General features: G+C 48.2%; 5 protein-coding genes; 3 read left to right on the top strand and 2 right to left on the bottom strand.

Annotated features, from left to right (window-relative positions):
* Nucleotides 1-931: 931 nt before the first annotated feature.
* Nucleotides 932-3737, top strand: FFUJ_13457 (uncharacterized protein; the record flags this gene model as incomplete). XM_023576145.1 has 7 exons in its annotated part: nucleotides 932-1083; nucleotides 1118-1141; nucleotides 1560-2032; nucleotides 2083-2378; nucleotides 2431-2868; nucleotides 2925-3175; nucleotides 3230-3737. The coding sequence occupies 7 exons, from the start codon at nucleotides 932-934 to the stop codon at nucleotides 3735-3737; spliced, it is 2142 nt and encodes a 713-aa protein (XP_023429340.1).
* Nucleotides 3738-4040: 303 nt separating this feature from the next.
* On the bottom strand, nucleotides 4041-5408 carry FFUJ_13458 (related to integral membrane protein; the record flags this gene model as incomplete). Its single annotated transcript, XM_023576146.1, has 1 exon — nucleotides 4041-5408. The coding sequence occupies one exon, from the start codon at nucleotides 5406-5408 to the stop codon at nucleotides 4041-4043; it is 1368 nt and encodes a 455-aa protein (XP_023429341.1).
* A 2083-nt stretch (nucleotides 5409-7491) lies between these two features.
* FFUJ_13459 (related to TFIID subunit TAF19) lies at nucleotides 7492-8036 on the bottom strand (the record flags this gene model as incomplete). XM_023576147.1 has 2 exons in its annotated part: nucleotides 7492-7922; nucleotides 7976-8036. The coding sequence occupies 2 exons, from the start codon at nucleotides 8034-8036 to the stop codon at nucleotides 7492-7494; spliced, it is 492 nt and encodes a 163-aa protein (XP_023429342.1).
* A 569-nt stretch (nucleotides 8037-8605) lies between these two features.
* On the top strand, nucleotides 8606-8828 carry FFUJ_13460 (related to S-adenosylmethionine-dependent methyltransferase, putative; the record flags this gene model as incomplete). XM_023576148.1 has 3 exons in its annotated part: nucleotides 8606-8625; nucleotides 8678-8759; nucleotides 8808-8828. The coding sequence occupies 3 exons, from the start codon at nucleotides 8606-8608 to the stop codon at nucleotides 8826-8828; spliced, it is 123 nt and encodes a 40-aa protein (XP_023429343.1).
* A 7122-nt stretch (nucleotides 8829-15950) lies between these two features.
* Nucleotides 15951-17867, top strand: FFUJ_13461 (related to SOK1 protein; the record flags this gene model as incomplete). The annotated part of the gene is made up of 1 exon (XM_023576149.1): nucleotides 15951-17867. One exon carries the CDS (start codon nucleotides 15951-15953, stop codon nucleotides 17865-17867), a length of 1917 nt encoding a protein of 638 aa, XP_023429344.1.
* Between the last annotated feature and the right edge of the window lie 1596 nt (nucleotides 17868-19463).

A 19463-nucleotide genomic window follows, 5' to 3' on the forward strand; every position in this document is an offset into this window, starting at 1 on the left:
TTTAGACAGCAACGAATGGTGATCCTTGGCATTTTAGCTTGTGTTTTTTTATCAGATCCGCATGTAAAGTGGTCCAAGTGGGTCACTGATTGATAATGGATATCTAGGAATATTATCGATGCGATCACGGAGGTTGAGGGAAGAATTTGTGTAAATTGTTTGCTGAACTGTCTGTATTTGATACTGTTATTTAGTAGGAGGCCTTTGGATACCTAGGTACTTAGGTAGTTACTCATTTTCTTCTCACAAGTAACATTTCCATCGTCTCATTTCTATGAAGCAGTCCATTCATCCATTGAGAGAACATGCATGCCATGCATTCAGTTGAACCAGGGTCTTTTCGGAAATCAAGCCGGACACATGCCTCATCTCATGGCTGAAGTCTTGGCTTAATATTGAAAGGGTTCAACTAGATGGATCTTGATACTTCACAGCATTATTGCCCAACTGAGACTGCATTATCGTCATCAAATTACGCAAATGTCTTCGCGTACCTTGAGATGGCAACCATACTTTCAGAGATTAGATTAGTAGATGAGACCATGATCATGGCTTCCTCCCATCTGAATGGAGATCCTTGCCCCGAGACATCCTCTCTTCCTATTGGCTCTTTCGGATTTACGGTGTTCTCGGGAGCCGCCAACTCGAGTCTCCACATCCGGATCCCATCTTCAACGGCTTCTATTCTTCCGGACCCCGCGCGTTCCGTTGAACCTCCCGAGTCTTCGGTGTGAGTCGTTCAAAACGCCATGTGAGTTTGGTTGCTTGTAGTGCATGACTTTTCCCATAAACATTTTCCTCTGTGGCATTGTTTCATTGCATTGGATCTTGTCTGTATCTGACCCCTCACTCAGCCGTGTAATCCCCTGTCATCCACACAAACCAACCAACAAACAAACAAACGGTGCCCGTGATTCCCGTATTTAACCTCATGGCTGAAGATTCTCGGGCCCAGTTGGACGATGGTCCTGGTGAGGGATCCGATGGGCCCCAGAACCCCTCTAACCTGACTATTCGACGAGCAGTTAGTACACAGACCCTGAAGCCCTGCCCTGCCCTGTCCTGTCCTGTCTCTATCCCCACGTACGTTCTCGTCACTAACACTGCTTAATCTTAGTGCGATGCATGCCGAACTCGCAAGGTATGTACATATCAATCTAATCTACATTTTATGCATATCACTCCATCAATGCTCCGGTCATTAAAGACCACTAGCCAGTAGCCACAGAGGCTGGGGTAAAGAGTGGAAGCCATCTTCAACATTGCCCTCGCTCTCACTTGAGATTACTTCACTCAGCTCAACAACTATAGCTACTAAATAGTAACATCAATATATGTAGATCCGCTGCGATAGGAATTCTCCCTGCTCTCATTGCATTCACGCCAAGATCCCATGTACACACCATGATACTCGCCCAAAGGAGAAGAGAACCCGGATCCTCCTCTCAGCCCAATAGTAAGTTGCCCTGGGTCTTTTGCTTTTGATACTGCCTGAGCACTCGCTGCTTTGGTTTGTACCAAAAAAAGTAACACGTACTGACTACCAATCAACCATGTAGTGAGAGAAAGATCGACATCATTGACCGTCGTCTTGAGGCCCTCACCGAGCTCATGCGTGATATGAGGATGAACATGTCATCTACAAGCACCCAATCCAATCAAAATCACATGCCCAGCTCTGATGTCCCCCGCCAATCACCTGCTCAGGCCTCGAGCTCAACACCCTATGGGCATCTCGCTCAGCAAACTGCAGACAGCCCGGTCATTGAAGGAGAATCTTCCTTGGCTGCTCATGGTGAATTTGCAAACGAATTCCTCAAAAATGCTGTTGGTACAGAGTCTTTACAGGGTGCTAGCCTCGAGCTGCGTGAGACCTTGGATTCACTCCATCACATCGTCAGCTCTCTGAAGCAACAGACGGCTGCTACAGAAATGTCATACCCCCATGCTAGGCAACTACCACGTCCAAGCCTAAAGAATAACGAGCTACCTCCAATTCAAACAGCCGTTGCCTTGATACGAGAATGTGAGAGTCAGTGATCTGGATCCCCCCTTTCGCCATCTTGAACTAACCGACTTCAGCCGAGAACTCAGAAGTGTCTGCCTGGATAAGGGAGTTCTTTTCTATGGAAAGCTTCTCGGGCATGTGTCTTCACGTGTACTTCTCAGAAGATGTCTCAGAGGCTGATTTTATCCTTGTGAATGTTGGCCTGATGTACATGTTCATGGATCGCCAGCAGCGTACGGCAGACGCAAAAGAGCAAGAAGAGTGCGAGGGCTACATGAAAACACTCCGTGAAAACACCGAAACGGCGTTGGCAAATTTGCCTTTTCATCTGCCTGCAACCTCAAACATGATTTCTGCCCTTCTTCTTGGAGTATGCCACCCTTTGATGTTTCTTTTGATACCATATACTCACAGAATTTTAGGCATTTTATGCTATTGAGATCTCAAAACCATCACTCTCGTGGACTTTATCATGTAAAGCCTCCGAACTATGCCAGACTCTAGGTTATCACCGGATATCAACCATGAAAAATGACAAGCCGCGCGAGGCTCAGCGCAAACAGTTTCTATTTTGGAACACATACTTCATAGACAAGAGTCTCTCCCTTAGGCTCGGTAGGGCTTCTACTATCCAAGACTGGGATGTCACTGTGCCCCTTCTTACCTCGAAACCTCCCAATGCTACGCCCCTATCGGCCTTCATTTGCCTCTGGGTCGCTACAGCTCGGTGTCAGGGACACATATATGAGCTACTGTACAGCCCAGATTCCATGACGCAGTCCGATGATGTGAGGAGGTTCCGTGCTCAAAAGCTTGTGAACGATCTGAAGGATATCTCGAGGAGGAGCAAGGAGCTGAGTGTGAGAGCCCAAACCGTGAATGTTCGATATGCCAACCTCTAACGTGTGCTCTGCAGAAATCCCGCGAGAAGGAAGTCAAGACGAATCTTGGGGAGTACTTCTTCGATTTTATTCTCATCTCTGATGATGTTCTTCGACTTTCACTTCTGACTCTGATTTATCGAGCTACGCCTGGGCCGCCCAACTCCAAGGTGACATTTATTCCAGAGTGTATTGAGGCTGCACGTGCAACACTACATCGCCATCAAGATTGCATGGATCTCTTAGGGCGGGATAATACTGTCTATTTTCCTTCCTACATTCATTGGTAAGTACATATACCTACCTACATGGTATTTTGAGATAATGCTGATATGATTAGGACATTACTCTTTGCCCCTTTCATCCCTTTCATCGTTGTGTTCTGTCAAGTCATTGAGACCCAAGACCAGACGGACCTTGCTCGTCTGCATAGCTTCTGCACATCTCTTGAGACGACTATTCAGTTATCGGATGCAGCGGCGAAGACATATCGCCTGTTCCAGGTTCTCTATACAGTTGCACTCCGATACATTGAGTTCCGGACAAGCACTCCTCCAGCCGACCAAACACAGGCCAGCGCTGAACTGAACAACTATCTCGCCGCTCTCGGATTTCCGCCAGCAGGTCTGAACAACGGGGTTCAACAATCGACGCACATGGACCCTAGTCAGGCTGGTGCATTCTCACAGCCTCTCGGGGATATGAATATGCTTGATGGTGCCGATGGCCAGAGAGGAGCAAACACGATGATGTGGATGGGCAACACGGCGCAACTTGGTGAATGGTTCAATAGCAGTCAGCAAATGATGGAGTTACTGGAGGAGCCCAGCTTCACATTCCCTCATTGAGAGAAAAGTAAGGGTTCGGACAAAAATTGAATTTATAGAAAGTCACGTTCATACAATCTGGAGACTACAAATACAACGCCACTCAGATGGGTTCGGCATAAACCAAGCATAGGAGCCATTCCCCCAATCACACCTGATTCATCCTTGTTTCGCTAATCGAGAAATTCGTACGATGGAGTTGAGTACATTAATATCAAGACTTAAAATAAAGTGTGGCGCTTGTTGCTGAGGTGCAACGGTCCAACGTTGACATTTCAGACTCTCAAAACGATATATACAGATATTCAACCTTTTATTTTGCTCTTATCTCGAAAGCCTCAGTTCCTCTGAAGCCCCTGAATCGGGCACAAGCATGGGTGAGCCCTCCATCTCACCCTCCAGATTACCATGTCTCTCGACATCATCCAAAGGTTGTTTTGCGGCTGGTGGTTTCTTGAGCATGACGACACCAATAGCGCTTCCTAGAATAAGAGTACATCCTGCACCGCTAATGAAGTCCATTCTGTGTCCAAAAACCCATCGATCGAAGCTTGCGGCGAAAAGCATGTGCGTGTAAACCATGGAGTTAGCACGGTTTGACTTGTCGGCCCCGAGGCCTGCCGTGAGGAGATACTGCATGATGAAACCCAGAACACCCAGGGGTAGCAGGAGTACCCATTGCTTGACTGTAGTTGGGGTGACCCATCGTAAACCTGGTTGCTGAATATCGAGGATAGGGGCAAAGATGAGCATGGATAGAGCGATGAAAGTCGAGATAATACCAAAATAGTTGACCGAGATGAGAGGATGTGCTCGTTTCCCGATGGTTCGGAGGGTCGTGAAGGCGCCAGCTGCTCCAAGAACACCCAAAAGGGCTATACCAACAGCTATCAAGCGCTCCTCAGGGGTCGCTTCATGGTCAATATCTGGTATGCCACTAGCCTCGGGCGGCTCGGTAGTCGACTTGTCATCGTCAGAGCCCGAGAATAGTGAGGCAGGTCGAGCAATAAGTACAACACCTAGAAGAGCAACCAGCGTAGCCAGTTGCTCGATTCTAGTGAATGGCTCACGAAGAGCAAACCAGCAGATAAAACCTGCAACACCAGGAGCCAAGAATGTGATAACAGTAGCATCAGCGAGCGAGATGTACATCATCGAATACCAAACGCCAAAAATACCCCAGAAACCACTTGCTCCTCGCAACCACAACAGCCATCGGATCTCTTTCTTTCCAAGGGGAAAGTCGGGGGTTTTGTTCCACCACATATAAGCCGAACAGAATAGTGCTGTGATGGAGTGTCTCATTAGTAGAGCCTGAACGGGATGCATGCCGTCGCCTTCGAGTTCGACTAAACGAGCACTGAGATTCATTAGAGCCCCGAAGAATTGCGATAGAGCAACGTAGGCAGCGGGCTTATTCTTTACCCAGAACTGCCTCCATTTCGACGGTGGAGTTTCGGCTGGTGGATCGGCTCCTTGCTGTGAGAACTGTCTTAAAGGTATTGGCGAAGGGCATGGAGATGGACTCGATGACATTCGGCGGAAGTCATCAAAACTCGAACCATCAACCTTTGAAGACAAGAGGTTTGGTGATGGTGGAGGTGGTAACAAATGCTGATGTGATTCATGGGTGCCCCCAGGCAACAATTTGCTCTGAGGAACCTCCTCATACGGCGGAGGAGTTGGATTCATTGTGTGAGATGATAAGAAGCTATTTCTAGTCCACGAGGTTGTCAAGAGTAGTCAACGTCAAGATACGGCACAGTAAGAAGAAAGAGCAAAGTCACAGTTGAGAAGCGAATAGGAATGTTTTGTTACAAATAGGTACAGTATCTGAAAAGCTCCGGATCGACGACTCTTTGAGCGTCAACCATTGATAACCAACCACCCCGCAGCCGAAACCCACCGATCATGGATCCTCTATTGCTCTCTTCTCTCACATCAACCAATCGAGGAGCCAACAAGAGCAAGTCTCTCGCAGTGGGGGTGGAGTTTACTACTAGACCCCGGTAGGCAACTCTTCAAGACCCTTGATGACGAAGGGGAGCACCTTGTTTGGACCGTCTAAGCTGAGTGGGAGTCAGTGGGTTTAAGACACCCTTTAGTTCTGAATGTTAGTGATAACTCTTTCGTTTGGTTATTCATCATTCATAAAGAGCAAAACCGGCAGAATTGCTAGGGCACGCGAGCAGAAAGAAAAGAGACTTGAGTGGCGAGGGCCACAAAAGTCAGCAAGTGGGCGCTTAGAAGATGCTGATGTGACTTGTTGGCCACCACTTGCATCGTCTTGGCTCTGCAACTAGAAAAATTGCGCCCTATCTCGCCCCGATTTCGGTATCGGTTAAGTCGGCCGAGGATGAAGATGTGAGCTAGGTGAGGTCCAGTTGAGGATGGAAGTGATGATGGGTCCGGGAATAATACTCGACACTATTCTTATTCCCGATACAGCTACTCATGAATTGTTAAAGGATACCTAAGTTAGTAGGTAGGTAAACTCTGCCTCGACCATGGACAACATTTCATTATATATCTGACCCAGTGAAAATTATATCCAAGTCCCAGACACGCTGGTTATACGATGTCTGGTAATTCTAGCATACGCAGTCAAGGATGAGATTTGCCTTCGTCTTCCTTACCATACCAGCTCCCACCCATATTGGTCATTTAGTTAACCACCGAATGCTTCCGAGACCCTCGTTTCCCTTACTAAGAATATATCAACTGTAGACAATTTAATATATGCAGGGCTTATGTTTGAGGTCTGGGGCTGTTTGGTTTGTACCACGGCACTTGCAGTCACAAAGGTTATGCTGCGGATCTTCAAGTCGATTCAGCTTAGCCAACTGTTTCAACCGTGGAGTCATCCGGTGTTAATGTAGGAGATACAGGATGTTGAACTGCCATAATATTCCCGAGTATCAAATCAGGACGCAATGCTCAAGAAGAGCCTTCTCGTGCTTTTAAGGTCTTGGGCCGACTTGTCGATTCAGTTGCAGATATTGAGTCGCAGCCGTGTTTTCGACGAACAGTTCTCGTAAAATATAGCTGGCTTGAACATTGTGAGAGCAGCAAGTTCCAGCTTCATTAGACATACCAAGTGGAACAAGAGTTCATTCAGCAACTGCATGCTTCGGGTATCCCAACTCATCTCGCTATACCGCTCACCGCCATCACTCCCATCACTTTTTGGTTTCACGATGCCCTTAGTTGGTGGCCTTTAGAGATATAACCCGTAAGGCTATTGCCATGTAGCTCCATATAATGATACATATCGTTGCCTCATAAGTTAAGGTAAGAAAGTTTATATAGGTAGGTAGGTCCCTTAGGGATATATTGGTTGGTATATCTAGTGTTCTCTAAGGTCGAAATGGGCCTAGAGCTTCCCTGACATGTGTTTCAGATCAGCCATTCACTTATATGTATGCCAATGAATATCACAATGGACAAAAACGTCGATGTGGATTGGCAGCTAGTTACTCGTCCAAGGCTTGGATGTAAAGTCGATGATCAAAACCACAAGATTTCGTGTCTATAGACTCTGAGACATGAAAATGCCACAATGATTCGGTTGTTATAATGCGGTCCACCCAAAAGTGTAAGGGTCCTCTAATTTATTAGGACGTGTCTTTGCTTGGTCCCTGACTGTAACTCCGATCAATCCACGATAGTATGCTCCAAACGCCTTTCCAACCCATAACAATATCTCTGTAGAACGCCGAAATAGAATCAAGTGGTGGAATGCCAATCGTGAGAGCCCGGCTCTACTCAATTTCTTTCAACGCTTCTTACCCAACGCATCGAGCTCCGCCTCGGCATCATCGTCAGCTTCACCCAACTCCTCCTCGACCCTTGACGTCGCGGCTCCCACTGCTCCTCCCGTCCTTGTATCTGATTTTTCTCGCTTTTTCTCTTCGTCCGCAGCATCCTTGATGATCTCGTCCTCACCATCTCGCAAAATTTCACGAGCCTTCTTGATCTCCTTTTGCTTCTCGAATACCTCTTGCACTTTGCCCAAGAACGCGGGATTCTTACGGAACGCGAACTCAAAGTCTTCGTATTTGATCTTTTGGCGGCCTGAATAATTAGCCGCTCGTGTCGCCTCGAAGGCGATGGATTGCATGAAGTCGGTGAGGATTTCGTCGAGTACCCGCACGGTTTCTGGGAGTGGGTTTTGAACATCGCCGTGTGCGTAGAGTAGCTGTGCCACTGTTATCGGATCAGCAAGCGAGGATCTCGAGAATGAACGGGAGACGACGTACACTCTGCATGGCTAAAGTTCATCTTGCCGACATTCTTGCCGGCACGCGCTCGAGGCTCCATGATGAATGTGATTACTTGCGCCTAACGCGCTTGAAGCATGCAATGAGCAAGAAAAGAATAGAGATCTGGTCCGAGAGATAGAAGTTTCAATAAGATCGCTTCTCAAAATCGAGGTGGCGCAGCCTCGCGATAGACATGTAGTTGAAAATACTAGAAAGATTCATGTGCTCAGCTCAGCGCAGCCTTGCGACAGCTGGAGGCTCAATCTGGGGGGGTGTTTAGTGGGGTCAGTAGCTCTGTGGGGGTTTATTTCCAGGTACGTCACCCCTTAGAAACACGTCGCGGCTCCGGCGAATCTTTACCCCTAAGCACAGCTTGTCGCATAGATGTGAGAAGGCAACGTTGAGCTTAACACCCAAGTCTACGAACGGAATATACGACCTCAATACCTCTTCACCATAGTAGCAGCTCATCGAGGCGTCAACATGGTATGCTCTGGGCTCTACAACGGTGAATCAACACACTGACAGCCACTCCAGTCCGCCCTCTTCAACTTCCAATCTCTCCTCCTCGTCCTCCTGCTGCTTATATGCACGAGCGCATACGTTCACCACTTCACACCTGGCATCATGGATCGAAACAAGAACGGGTACGAAATGCGACTCACGCCGCTATAGCGGAGACGGGGCTGACAACACTAGATTCATGGGCATCTTCTGGAAATGCGCGAGGATAGGAGAAAGACTGAGCCCATATATAAGTATATGCTGTGTCCTCATGGCTGTACGTTTTACCGCTCCAGATGATTTTGAAATAGCTGACCTTATTCAGGTTTCCATCCTCCTGAACTAAGCACACTGCCACTAATGCCACACTTTTTTTTGTTTTTTTTGTTTTTGTTTTTAAAGATATCATGACTTGTCAGGAGTTGGATCGGAAGAGGTGACAGCCAGGTGGGAGTGTTGGCGCCGTTTACCAAGTGTACTAAACCTCATATCACGATCATGAAATGATTTCCCCGTTCTCTTTCGCAAAATATACTCTGAGAGAATCATTGAGTAATCCCGTCTCGGTATATGCTTGCGTAACACCACGCGTCCCAGGGCTTGTCACACAGACAGCTAGTCTCTTAAACACGGGAGGAAACTTTGATTCAAGTACCTGATGTGTTTGATCAGATTTGTTTAGGAGAGTATTGCAGGAAGTATCACAAAATTGGCACGAAATGTGATGATGGTATCTGGAAAAGGCTGCAACTCGACAGGTACCTTTGATGCCGTCCACTCTTGAATTGACTATGAGCGGCTCAGGTTGCTTGTTCATCTTGATAAACCTCAGATATCACAAAAGCTATTACCATAGTCATGACAAGCTGATCATATTGGAGGACACTGACGGTATTGGTATTAGAGGAAATAGACCAGTATGTCTTTGTGTGTTTGGTGGCTGAGACTAGTAGCTCAAGTGGTTGTTGGTCTTAGAGACAAAAAGAAACCAAGCCCGTGTACTCCGTACCAGCGCAATGGGACAATAAGGAAAACGAGAAGAGAGAGGGGGGGAAAAGCCACAAGCTGTTCATGCCATCTGCATGTTGATTAAGGATGTCACATCGGCAGTGACGAGAGTTGCAACATGCATACCACTGAGCCGCTGTTTTCATATCTGGTCAAGCCGGCCCAGTGTTGCTGGCCGACCATTGCTCTAGACCATTCAATAAAAAGCAAACATGTATGTGATTGGCGCAGAAAAAGAAAAGAGAGATAACAATGTGAATCCGGGGTTGGATAAGGATAAGCTTTCAGTGTCAGATTGCTGGTGTCCTGTCCTGTAACATTAGGCCAAGGGCCAATTTGTTGGGATTCCTTCAGACAGATGGGGAATTGTTGTTCTCAGAGTGAGGAGCAGTCAGATCACTCACTGCGTATTGGACAGGTATGTTGTGCTGAAAAAACAACAACGATCCGAGCCAGATGCACAGTCCTACTATGTAAGACACAGGTAATGAGATGTTATGTACCATCCTGCCATCCTACGCCGCCATGACAGACAGACGGACAGACAGACTTGCAAGGTTGAGCATCACCATCAATGATCAAGACAGTACTGCCCCGAAGTCAGTCATTAGCCAACGCCCAACGCCGTCATATGCGTGCGACAGAGGCGTAACTCTTGCATGAATACGATTGCATACCGAGCACGGTCGTACACATCATTACACGACCTAGACATCCCGCATAACAAAGGGAATCAACAAGTGGTGTGCTGACCGACCGAGTATCAAAACCTCCCTCCCATACCAAACCAAACCAAACCATGCCATGCCATGCCGAAATGCGGCCTTCCGCCGCTCCTTGCCCGCGAGGCTTGGCCTTAGGGTTAATAATACCACCCACTATCGCCGTGCCGTGGATCTGCTCCGGCCCCGAGCTTCTAGCCCCGAGCTCGGCCTGAAGCTTGAGGTGGTCCCCCCAGTCTGACTCGCTGCAACACCACCTACTCAATTCGTAAAATGAGCTGCAATTCGGCTGCGAGGTGAAACCACCTCATCGCCTTCGCAATGAAACTCCAGTCTTTAAAGCTAGGCGCCTTCAAGTATAGGCCTACGGGACCCCCAACTACAGAAAAGGGGGACATAGCACACATACATATACGAATCGAGCTGACGGGGATAAGGGAGAAGTCAACGGAAAGGACGCTTGATGTGGTTGGTGTATACAATTAACAATTTGGATGGACGCAGACACCGCGTATGCAAGGCGAAGTTAGGTGATTCGAGACGGTGATCAGACATTTACCGGGAGGGAGGGCTTCTTCTTCTTCTTCTCTTGAAGCAGGGACAGGTGCCGCGACAAGGTGGCGACATGTCCCTGACTTGATCCCATCTTGCCATCCCATCGTTTTTGGTCTCATTGCCCTGCATCCCTCACTGCCTGACTGCATCTCTTGAGCGTCGTGGGCTAGGGAACCAACGTCAGCCAACATACCTGCTGGTTTGAGAGTACGAACACACACACCCAGCCAAGAATCAATGAGTCGCTGGCTTCAGAGTTAGTAGACGGAGAGTTCTTTTGCCTTGCATAGCACTATTGCCTATCTTGCTTTGCCAGGTCTGGTTCTCAGTACGTAGGTGGCCAACAATTTTGGCTTTCGCTAGACCGGTAACAATGAGGCAAGAAACAAACAAACAACCTTTTATGAAGTATACTTGTAGTGTATGGTCATTTTTCTCTCCCTGCGGCCATCAACCCCGACTACTTGGAAAGCCGTCTCAATCTTGTCCACTCCCATCGAATAACTTACTTCAAACATGTTTTAATTCGCAATACCCAGGCGGGAGGAAACCCTCCATGCTCTGGATAATATTCTGATGTATGTAAGTTTTGCGGGGTGATACTGCTTGCATCCTCGCCACGTCCGATGCTATGGTAGTTTCCGACCTGGGCTGGGCTGATGGAACGGGACACCAGAATGCCGCCGCGTGGACAAAATGAGCTGAACAAGGCATTGAGGCGAAGCAGCTGATGGGGCCTTAGTCAGAAATTTGAATACTGTATTTCCTCCGTATAATAAATAGAGTTGCGCACACGAAGAGCATTCCAATAAGAGACGGCATCTCCGATTCAAGTTTGGCGCGAAATCCCATGATTTAGATTTCAGATTAGCGACGTGGAAATGAATAGAACATTGCTGTTACCATAGTACATTGATGGTGCAGCTGGTGATGCAGGCCTCGAACTTTTTCAGTCGGCTGATTCGGAAAACCTCTTTAATGAACCTGCCGCCCGGTCGGCAATATGTGGTATGCGGAAAATGAAAGTTGCGATCAAGCCAGCCACGAATTGTTGCACCAAGATCTGAATACCAATGTCACTGCACCTATTGCTACGGCGGTGAAAGAATCCCATCCATTTTCATGGCTTTGCAGTAACCTTGGGCAGAGCAGCATTGCAGCCGAGTTTTGGGCTGTGCTGTACTTCAAACATAGGTGCATTGATGCGTTGGCCACTTCGTGTCCTGGCAGATGGTGATGTGGTCCCACACCGATGATGTTTTGGCTGCTGTTCTTGCTGTGAATGATGGAGCCTTTTCTGCTCGTTGTCAATCCTGACTCATAGAGAAATTTCAATACCCTGGTAGTGTGCGCAAACAGGTGCCCAAGCCCAAGACCCTGGGCCTCAGTTTGCGAAAGACCATGGCGTTGAACAATAATCAGGGCTTGCACACAATTCTGATGATAAATGAACCGATGTTCATGTCTGAGCTGATGATGCACGCTTTGTGGTCACCCTTGTCAGACAAGGACTCGACGAGGGCCCGTCCTCAAGATCCTCCCAGCAAACACACCACAACGACACCACAACGACACCACAACCATCCGACGCTCCTGGACTTCCAGGGCTGTACGCGTGGAGAGCTTGATAGGCGCTGGGACTCAACTACCTAGATCATCGAAACGTGGGTCAACCCTGACAACCTGTCTGCCCTGGGCATTGTTCACCATTCGGTTCGCTATTATGTACCCAAGTTCCTAACAATATGATTGTAAACATCCACCAATCCAGGTCAGTGAAGCGGATTATTCAGTGTTGCCGAGGCTGCTGTGCACCGTTCATATTACAAGGGTTCGCACATGGAACATGTCTGTACATCGAAGGGATAGATCAGATTAGTCCGTACTAGAAGGGCAGTACCACCAGGCTGGGATGCACTAGAAATAGTACTGGCCAATTGGCGAGACCGAGATTTGTGAAATGCCTTCGCCATGAAGCTGGCCACTTTTCGCACCGAGGAAGGCTGTGGCCGTACAACCTCATGTTGAGCGCCTCGGCGAACTTTGCGTGTTATCTGTTATGTGAGACTACCTGACTTGCGTTGCAATTTCACAGCGGTCTGTGTCGACCCAACTCACCGCCCGGACCCTCTTATGCCCGTCATCATGATAGAACAGAATATGTGCTAATTACTGGTATGCTTCGCTCTTCTCGTAACACTGCTGCAGCGACGTCGTCCTGCCCGTGGCGAGACGCAATCATGCAGTGAAGCCAGAATGATCCTGACGGAGACCCAGAAGACACAGCATTTGTGGTGGTGGAGGTTGGTGGCATAAGCGCATGCCGTCTGCGTAAAAAGATTCTCTCTGGCCAAGGTCGAGGATAGACTGCCGTCACGAATCCAAACACTGCCACAAGTTCCATGATTTTACTCTCATCAGTCAGCATTCGGGCTGCTTTGTTGGCTAACATGGCAATCAATGGGACATCTGGGCTAGCTGGGCCAGCCTGAGGTGCAGATTGATTCGTAGCGGCCGAAGCTGGGGCGGCTCATTAGTCGTGCCCGACTCCAACTCCGCTGCAATATGCACGCTTCTGGTCCGTTTCTAGATCAGCGGCGGCGGTGGATGGATCTTTATGTGGCCCGCCCAAGAGCGTGCTAGTGCGATGACGATGACGGATGGTCCCTGGCGTGGAGCCCGTGAGCCCTTGTGCCGTCCTTTTTGGAGCTGTTCCAGGCGTGAGCAGTGTGGCATGTTGAGTGCTACTGTAGGCAAGGCAATCCATTGGTCCCGAATGACCATTCTCCCCTGGAATCGATGGACGAATGGGCAGGCCAAGTTTGGCGATCCCTGACCTGTTTGGGTCGAATGTTCCTGGGACTCGATCCGTCTTCGGCAAGTGGAAGTCTGACCCTGCTTTGTTTATTTTGGTTGATGTTGGGTTTCCTGCGTCTCTGATATTATGCACATGGGCATTTATTGTAAGCTTGATGGTGATATTGGGAATGTGATTTGTCTTGCATCAAGTGGTATGAAAGGCGGAAAGTATCCGCATATCAAAGGGGTCTCCCTGTTTGAGGCTTGGGTGTAGGTAGGTACTTACTTACCTGACCTTACCTTCCAAACTTACATGTCGCCCTGCGAGTGGAAGGAGCCGTTATTATCCCTCCAAACCTGCCGCACACACACACACACACCTCATCAGCGAAACTTCCACTATCGGTCATCCATCCCAACCCGTTGCATGCTATCTCCATCTTCATCTCCATCTCCTCCCGCGGATCCCATGAATGACATCCATGGCGAATCCACTTGCTCCATTTGATGGAAAGGATCACGCACTGTGCCCCAAAGCGTATCTTCCTTCCTTCACCTCTTGGATGAGTCTGTGGGGCCCTCATACGTCGCTACGCTACGTTATACAGTGATTACCGTGGATTTGCAGCCATATCGGCAAAGACTTTCATATTTTGCATTGGGAGCGACAAGCATTGTACACACTGTACAGAGCAGAACAGATTTCTCCCGTGTACAGCATTGCATCTGTCACTTGCAGAAAATGAAGACTCGTTTAAACAAAGGGAAAAAACAGGACATGGTGAGCCCCCGTGATACCCCCCTTGACTGAGTCAAGTAGCGTCTGACCTTTGATTCCCTACTCATCTAACAGAGACGAGAAACCGAGACTATAGCAGCAACATGGCTCAGATCCAATATTGGAGGGTCACGTTGTCGCTGCAGTATTAAAATTGCACTCCAACTCCCACACTTACAGGTTTGCCCTAGCTTGGGTGCCAGGAATCAGTATGGATTTCTCAGCTTCCTTGGTATTGAAAGTTATCGACTCAGACTCGAATTCCGTCTCAGTGGCGGTACCTTGAGTGGTGGCTACCGACAGTTTGACTCACTAGCTCACCTAAGCATCGATCGCTTCAGCTGAGTTTTAATAGTAATCCCGCCATTTGGGCGAGAGGGCATCTACAGACGCCACTGTGTTTTCCACTGGATTCCAAGGGGCGACAGCCCCAAACCATTCGCTGTTTTAGTTGCATCCAGTGCAACTCCCTCGATAGTTGCCTACTGTACGTACGGCCTGCCTCGCCCAGGTGTCCTTGTGGATCTCATCGAAGCCACACGCCCCTCCTACTCACAGGGAACCTCCACGCAGCACTGCTATTAGGTTACTCCCTACACCCTGTAGGGGTCATTCTGACTACCCAAAGATACTTTGGTCGTTAGTTACCTGATTTTGCCTCTGCGTCTAGGCCCACCGCTCCCTCCAAACTTAAGCCATGCCACACGATTAAGATGAATCCGCGCTTGGCCTCCCTTAAAAAAATTCTAGCCCAAGGAAGGCTGTGGCATAGTACTACTATTGACTCGGATCGTGGTTTTGATGGATACTTCTGTGTCTCGTAGTCCAGCTCAGTCTAGCCAGCTCCGTCTAAGTGGCTCCCCTGCTCGCACCCCAAACCAGGATGTAACCCATATATCAAATATCCCCGTCTCCCGTCACTATCGTCCCCTTTTCTCTCTCTCTTCCCGTTCTTGATGTTTCTTTTCCTATTTCTGTTTTTCTTCAAACACCCGTGTCTTGGATATACAACAAGACGACTTTGAATATTCCCCATACTTTGTTTTGCATCGCAATATAGATTGTTGCCTATTGCACTAGCCACTAGACACATTCACTTGGTCGAAAAGCAACTATCCGCGAGAAGAAGAGAATACAGACATACTAGGACAGCATTGCATACAACCGAAACGAACTGCGAGGCGACATCGAGAGAACATCCGCAACAAAGGAAGAAGGAATATCATCTGTACCGTCACACAGCCGTAATTGGGTGCACACAAACCGACACTGTCCGCTGCAAGTTCACTGGATCCTTGTAAGTCGACCGCATAATCTCAAAACCACCAGTCTGCGACTCGCTCGACCACTATTTCGCCTACTGCCTGTCACTCAAGGCACAACATCTGGCCGTTGAATAGTTCTTAGCCGAGTGTATCTGCAACTGGCCGTATAGTCGTGACTGTTTGGTTTCATCCTGAAGCCCATGTCACGCTTTTGTCAGTGTTCTTATTATAGCTAACACGTACCGCATCAGTTCAATTGGAAAGCTAGAATCAGTTGACGGACATTCGACTCAATCACTGAAATATTTGGAGGACCATATCAGTAAATTATCATCAACAACATGACGGCGGATCAAGGGTTTGGAGGCCCGGTCGAGCGATCGAGGCGGAGTTTGTCTACCTCGGGACCTGGGCCTAATGGCGAAGGAGAGACAAGACCTGAAAAAGAGACAGCCAGAAAACCGTCCACAGACGAGAAGGACGATGCTATAACTACCTCAAAAGTCTTGCCTCGCCGATACGATAGCCCTTCTGGTACACCAGCCCCAGTAGCGGCACCACTGTCACGAAATCCTTCCGAAATGTCAACAACATCTAGCCCAGGGCCTGAAAGTCGGAGATCTCCTACCCCATCACAACCTTTGGAACCTCCTGTAACGAAATCAAGTCTAGGAGAGCTCGAGGTTTCCAAGATCATTAACAACCCCAAATTGAGGCACGATATCAACTTTGACCCTGAGCTCCATTTCAGACCTAATGTGGAGGGAGACAAGGGCAGAAGAAAGCACGATCGTGCTAGCATTTTCTGGACAACACTTAAGGAGGAATTGGTCGAGTTCATCGTGGACCGAGACAGTTTTTACGCCAAGCATGGCACAGGAGACGACTGGTGCTTGCCAAAGCTTCTCAAGTCTGTGAAGGAGATCATCCAAACTCTTGTTCCCCAGCGCGACCGACAGTTTCTGGATGAGGGTCTAAACGTGGAACTTCTCATGCAACAGTTCCACCGAGGCATTGCTGATTTGGAGAAGCTTGCTTCGTGGCTCTCACGAGTCCTCAAATCTCACTGCGCACCAATGAGGGACGAATGGGTTGATTCGATGTACAAGCAGCTCAGCAACGGCAACAGCAACAACGATGTTGAGGAGCTTGTTAACGGCATGCGAAGTTTGCTCAGTGTTTTGGAGGCAATGAAACTGGACGTTGCAAATCATCAAATACGCTGCCTTCGACCTGCTCTCATTGAAGAAACAACAGCTTTTGAGCAAAAGTTTCTGATGAAGAAGCTGCGAAATCGTAAAATGGATATAGGCGATGCCAAGCCATGGTATCAAGAGGCTGCTCGGACTTATCCTACCGGTGCCGGGAAGATGTACTCATGCTTTGGAGATATGGGGGTTTTCTTTGAGGGAATTTCGCGGTCTATGCTCCCCTCTGCCGGTGAGAAGCCTCTGCCTGGTACTTTCTTCTTTGATGAGGACCGACTTGGACGCGTTCGATCGGATATTCTGGATGCCATCAACCTGGACGTCTGCATGCGCATGTATGAGGACCTTGAGCGGATCGCGAAGCTCAACTCGCCTCCTGCTTTTGCAAGCGCTATGTCAGATGACCACGAGTTCAACTTCAACACTCCCCCCTCGAGCTCAAGACCTTCCAGTGTTACACTGAGCTCTGCAGATTCAGCTTCGTCATCGCCACGCTCCTCCATGGTCCTTCCCCTCTACCTTAACTCAGAAACCAATGAAGCCAAAACAAGAGCCCGGAATCTCCGCGAAAGTCTGGTTGCTCTGCTTCAGCAGGCACCACACGACCAACATTATCACGAGAAGTGGCGTTCAATGGCTCCCTCTATGGCTCTGCAGATCTTCCGATTTACCAACGCCCCCATGGATATGCTTGTCCCCTTCGAGGAGAAGCTTCTGGAGAACGTTTGTCGCATCTCTTCCCCTATCTACAAGGAGATGGAGGAGGCGTACCGCATTCGCCTGCTTAACGAGCTCGCCATGCGCGTCCGCTACTTCAAGGCTCTTTCAGGTGTATGCTTGTTCTCGATTGCTACTGGTAATCGTGTACCAACAAGCAGCCGCAGCCTGGATGTAGGGCGAGACCGAGACCTGGATGCAGCCATCCGCATGGGTCAGCAAGAGGGTGGCATTGAGGATATTGCGACTCGTATCGCTCATGTGGGCGTTGTCCACTGGAGGATATGGGCACGCATGGCATACGTCGACGACGACGACATGTCTATGGACTAATCAGCCCGCGGCGGAACAACATCATGTATCCCTTTGTGTCACCAATTCGTTATACCCACATTTACCTACCTTTTGATGTCGATACATGATTAACTACGCAATATCGGCTGGACCGCATTACACACACTGGCACACAACGCACACGCACTATGCACTTCCTGGCCTGGAGCCATCTGCTCTGTCTGCCAAGGGAGTGCAAATTTTTCGAGTCAATATTCGGGTACATACCCAAAAACATACATTGGTCGGCGGCTTTCTGCATTTACTCAGTTATCACTGCATGTTCTGCACTTTTTTTTACAAGATATGCTTGTTTGTTTGTTTGTTTTATTTTAACCCAGTCTGCGTTTGCTACTGTGGCGTTGCATGGTGGATAGTCTCTGTTTTATTAGGGGATCAGTGAAACCGCCCCTTTTCTTTTATTTGTTCCAATGGCGATTTTGGTGTTGTGTATTGGATTTATCGAGTTGTGGTGACACTGATGTCGTACGGGCAAGCACATGACCTCTTCGGCTTCAGGCTGTACAAACATGTGCACAGCTTATTCGCATTTAGATCAGGCGCACATATATATGACTTGCTCATACTGGAGATTTGTTTCTTGAACATACATGGCGCGCTTATATGGCAAATAGACTAGACAGAGAAAGACTAGAAGAAAAATCTACATGTTCTGCAACGATTGGTCCCCATCTATGATTGTATCTGCTGGGACTGCCCGCGTCTGTTCTTATCAGTGAGACTTTTGGTGGTATGTTACACTAACAAGGTGTTGTGTAAGGTCAATTTAGTTGTTCGACAAGACTTAGCTATTCCCTTGACTTGCAAACAGGTTTTGCCAAACTTGACTTTCCTTACGAGGGATAACGTAAGGCCATAGATGCAGCAACATACAGAATGTGAAACTGATGCCACATGATGCCTCCCGTGTGACTATCACGACATGTGACTTGCTCACAGTATAAATGAAATAGTCCGCAGTTTATTATGTCGACTGCCAGGAATGGAAGTTGGCCTTTGTAGTATCCGTATGTACTCAAATTTCCTTTCCTTTCAATCTTACCCATGAGGTAGCTCGGCTTTTTCACTAAATTAGTATCGCCTCCTATATCCTCATCCTTACCCGAGGCGAGGAGGATTCATGCGGAAGGGTATTTATAGAAATCGAAGGAAGTCAGCTTATCTCTTTTTTGTCTTGCTTGTTTTTTTGCGTTTACTTTTTCTTTGTAGGTCTTAGTCGCTATCGTAGGCACTGAGTTGAGTTCAACGCGTCTGCTTGTACAATGAGACAGCTTGTTAAGATGGTTTCGTAGGGGGTCTAGGGAATAAGTCGCTGAACATGCGCTGGAAGTGACCCATGTACGTATTTAGAGCTTATTCATCCATCCATGGCGCATCAACATGACAGGGAAATCCAAAGTCTCAACATTCCATGGCATTTTCACTGAGAGCTTCATGACGAGGCAGCAAAATTGTAATCATCGAATGGTTAACTGGGCCAAGACTGCCGTCTCTTGCTCAAAGTCTCACGGCCATTGTCCAGTTCCTATATTCTATCAACAAGTTCCCCCCTTTTGCTCCCGACTTTTTAATAAT

This window comes from Fusarium fujikuroi, chromosome FFUJ_chr04 (assembly GCF_900079805.1).
Source record: "Fusarium fujikuroi IMI 58289 draft genome, chromosome FFUJ_chr04".
In the NCBI taxonomy this organism is placed as follows: domain Eukaryota; kingdom Fungi; phylum Ascomycota; class Sordariomycetes; order Hypocreales; family Nectriaceae; genus Fusarium; species Fusarium fujikuroi.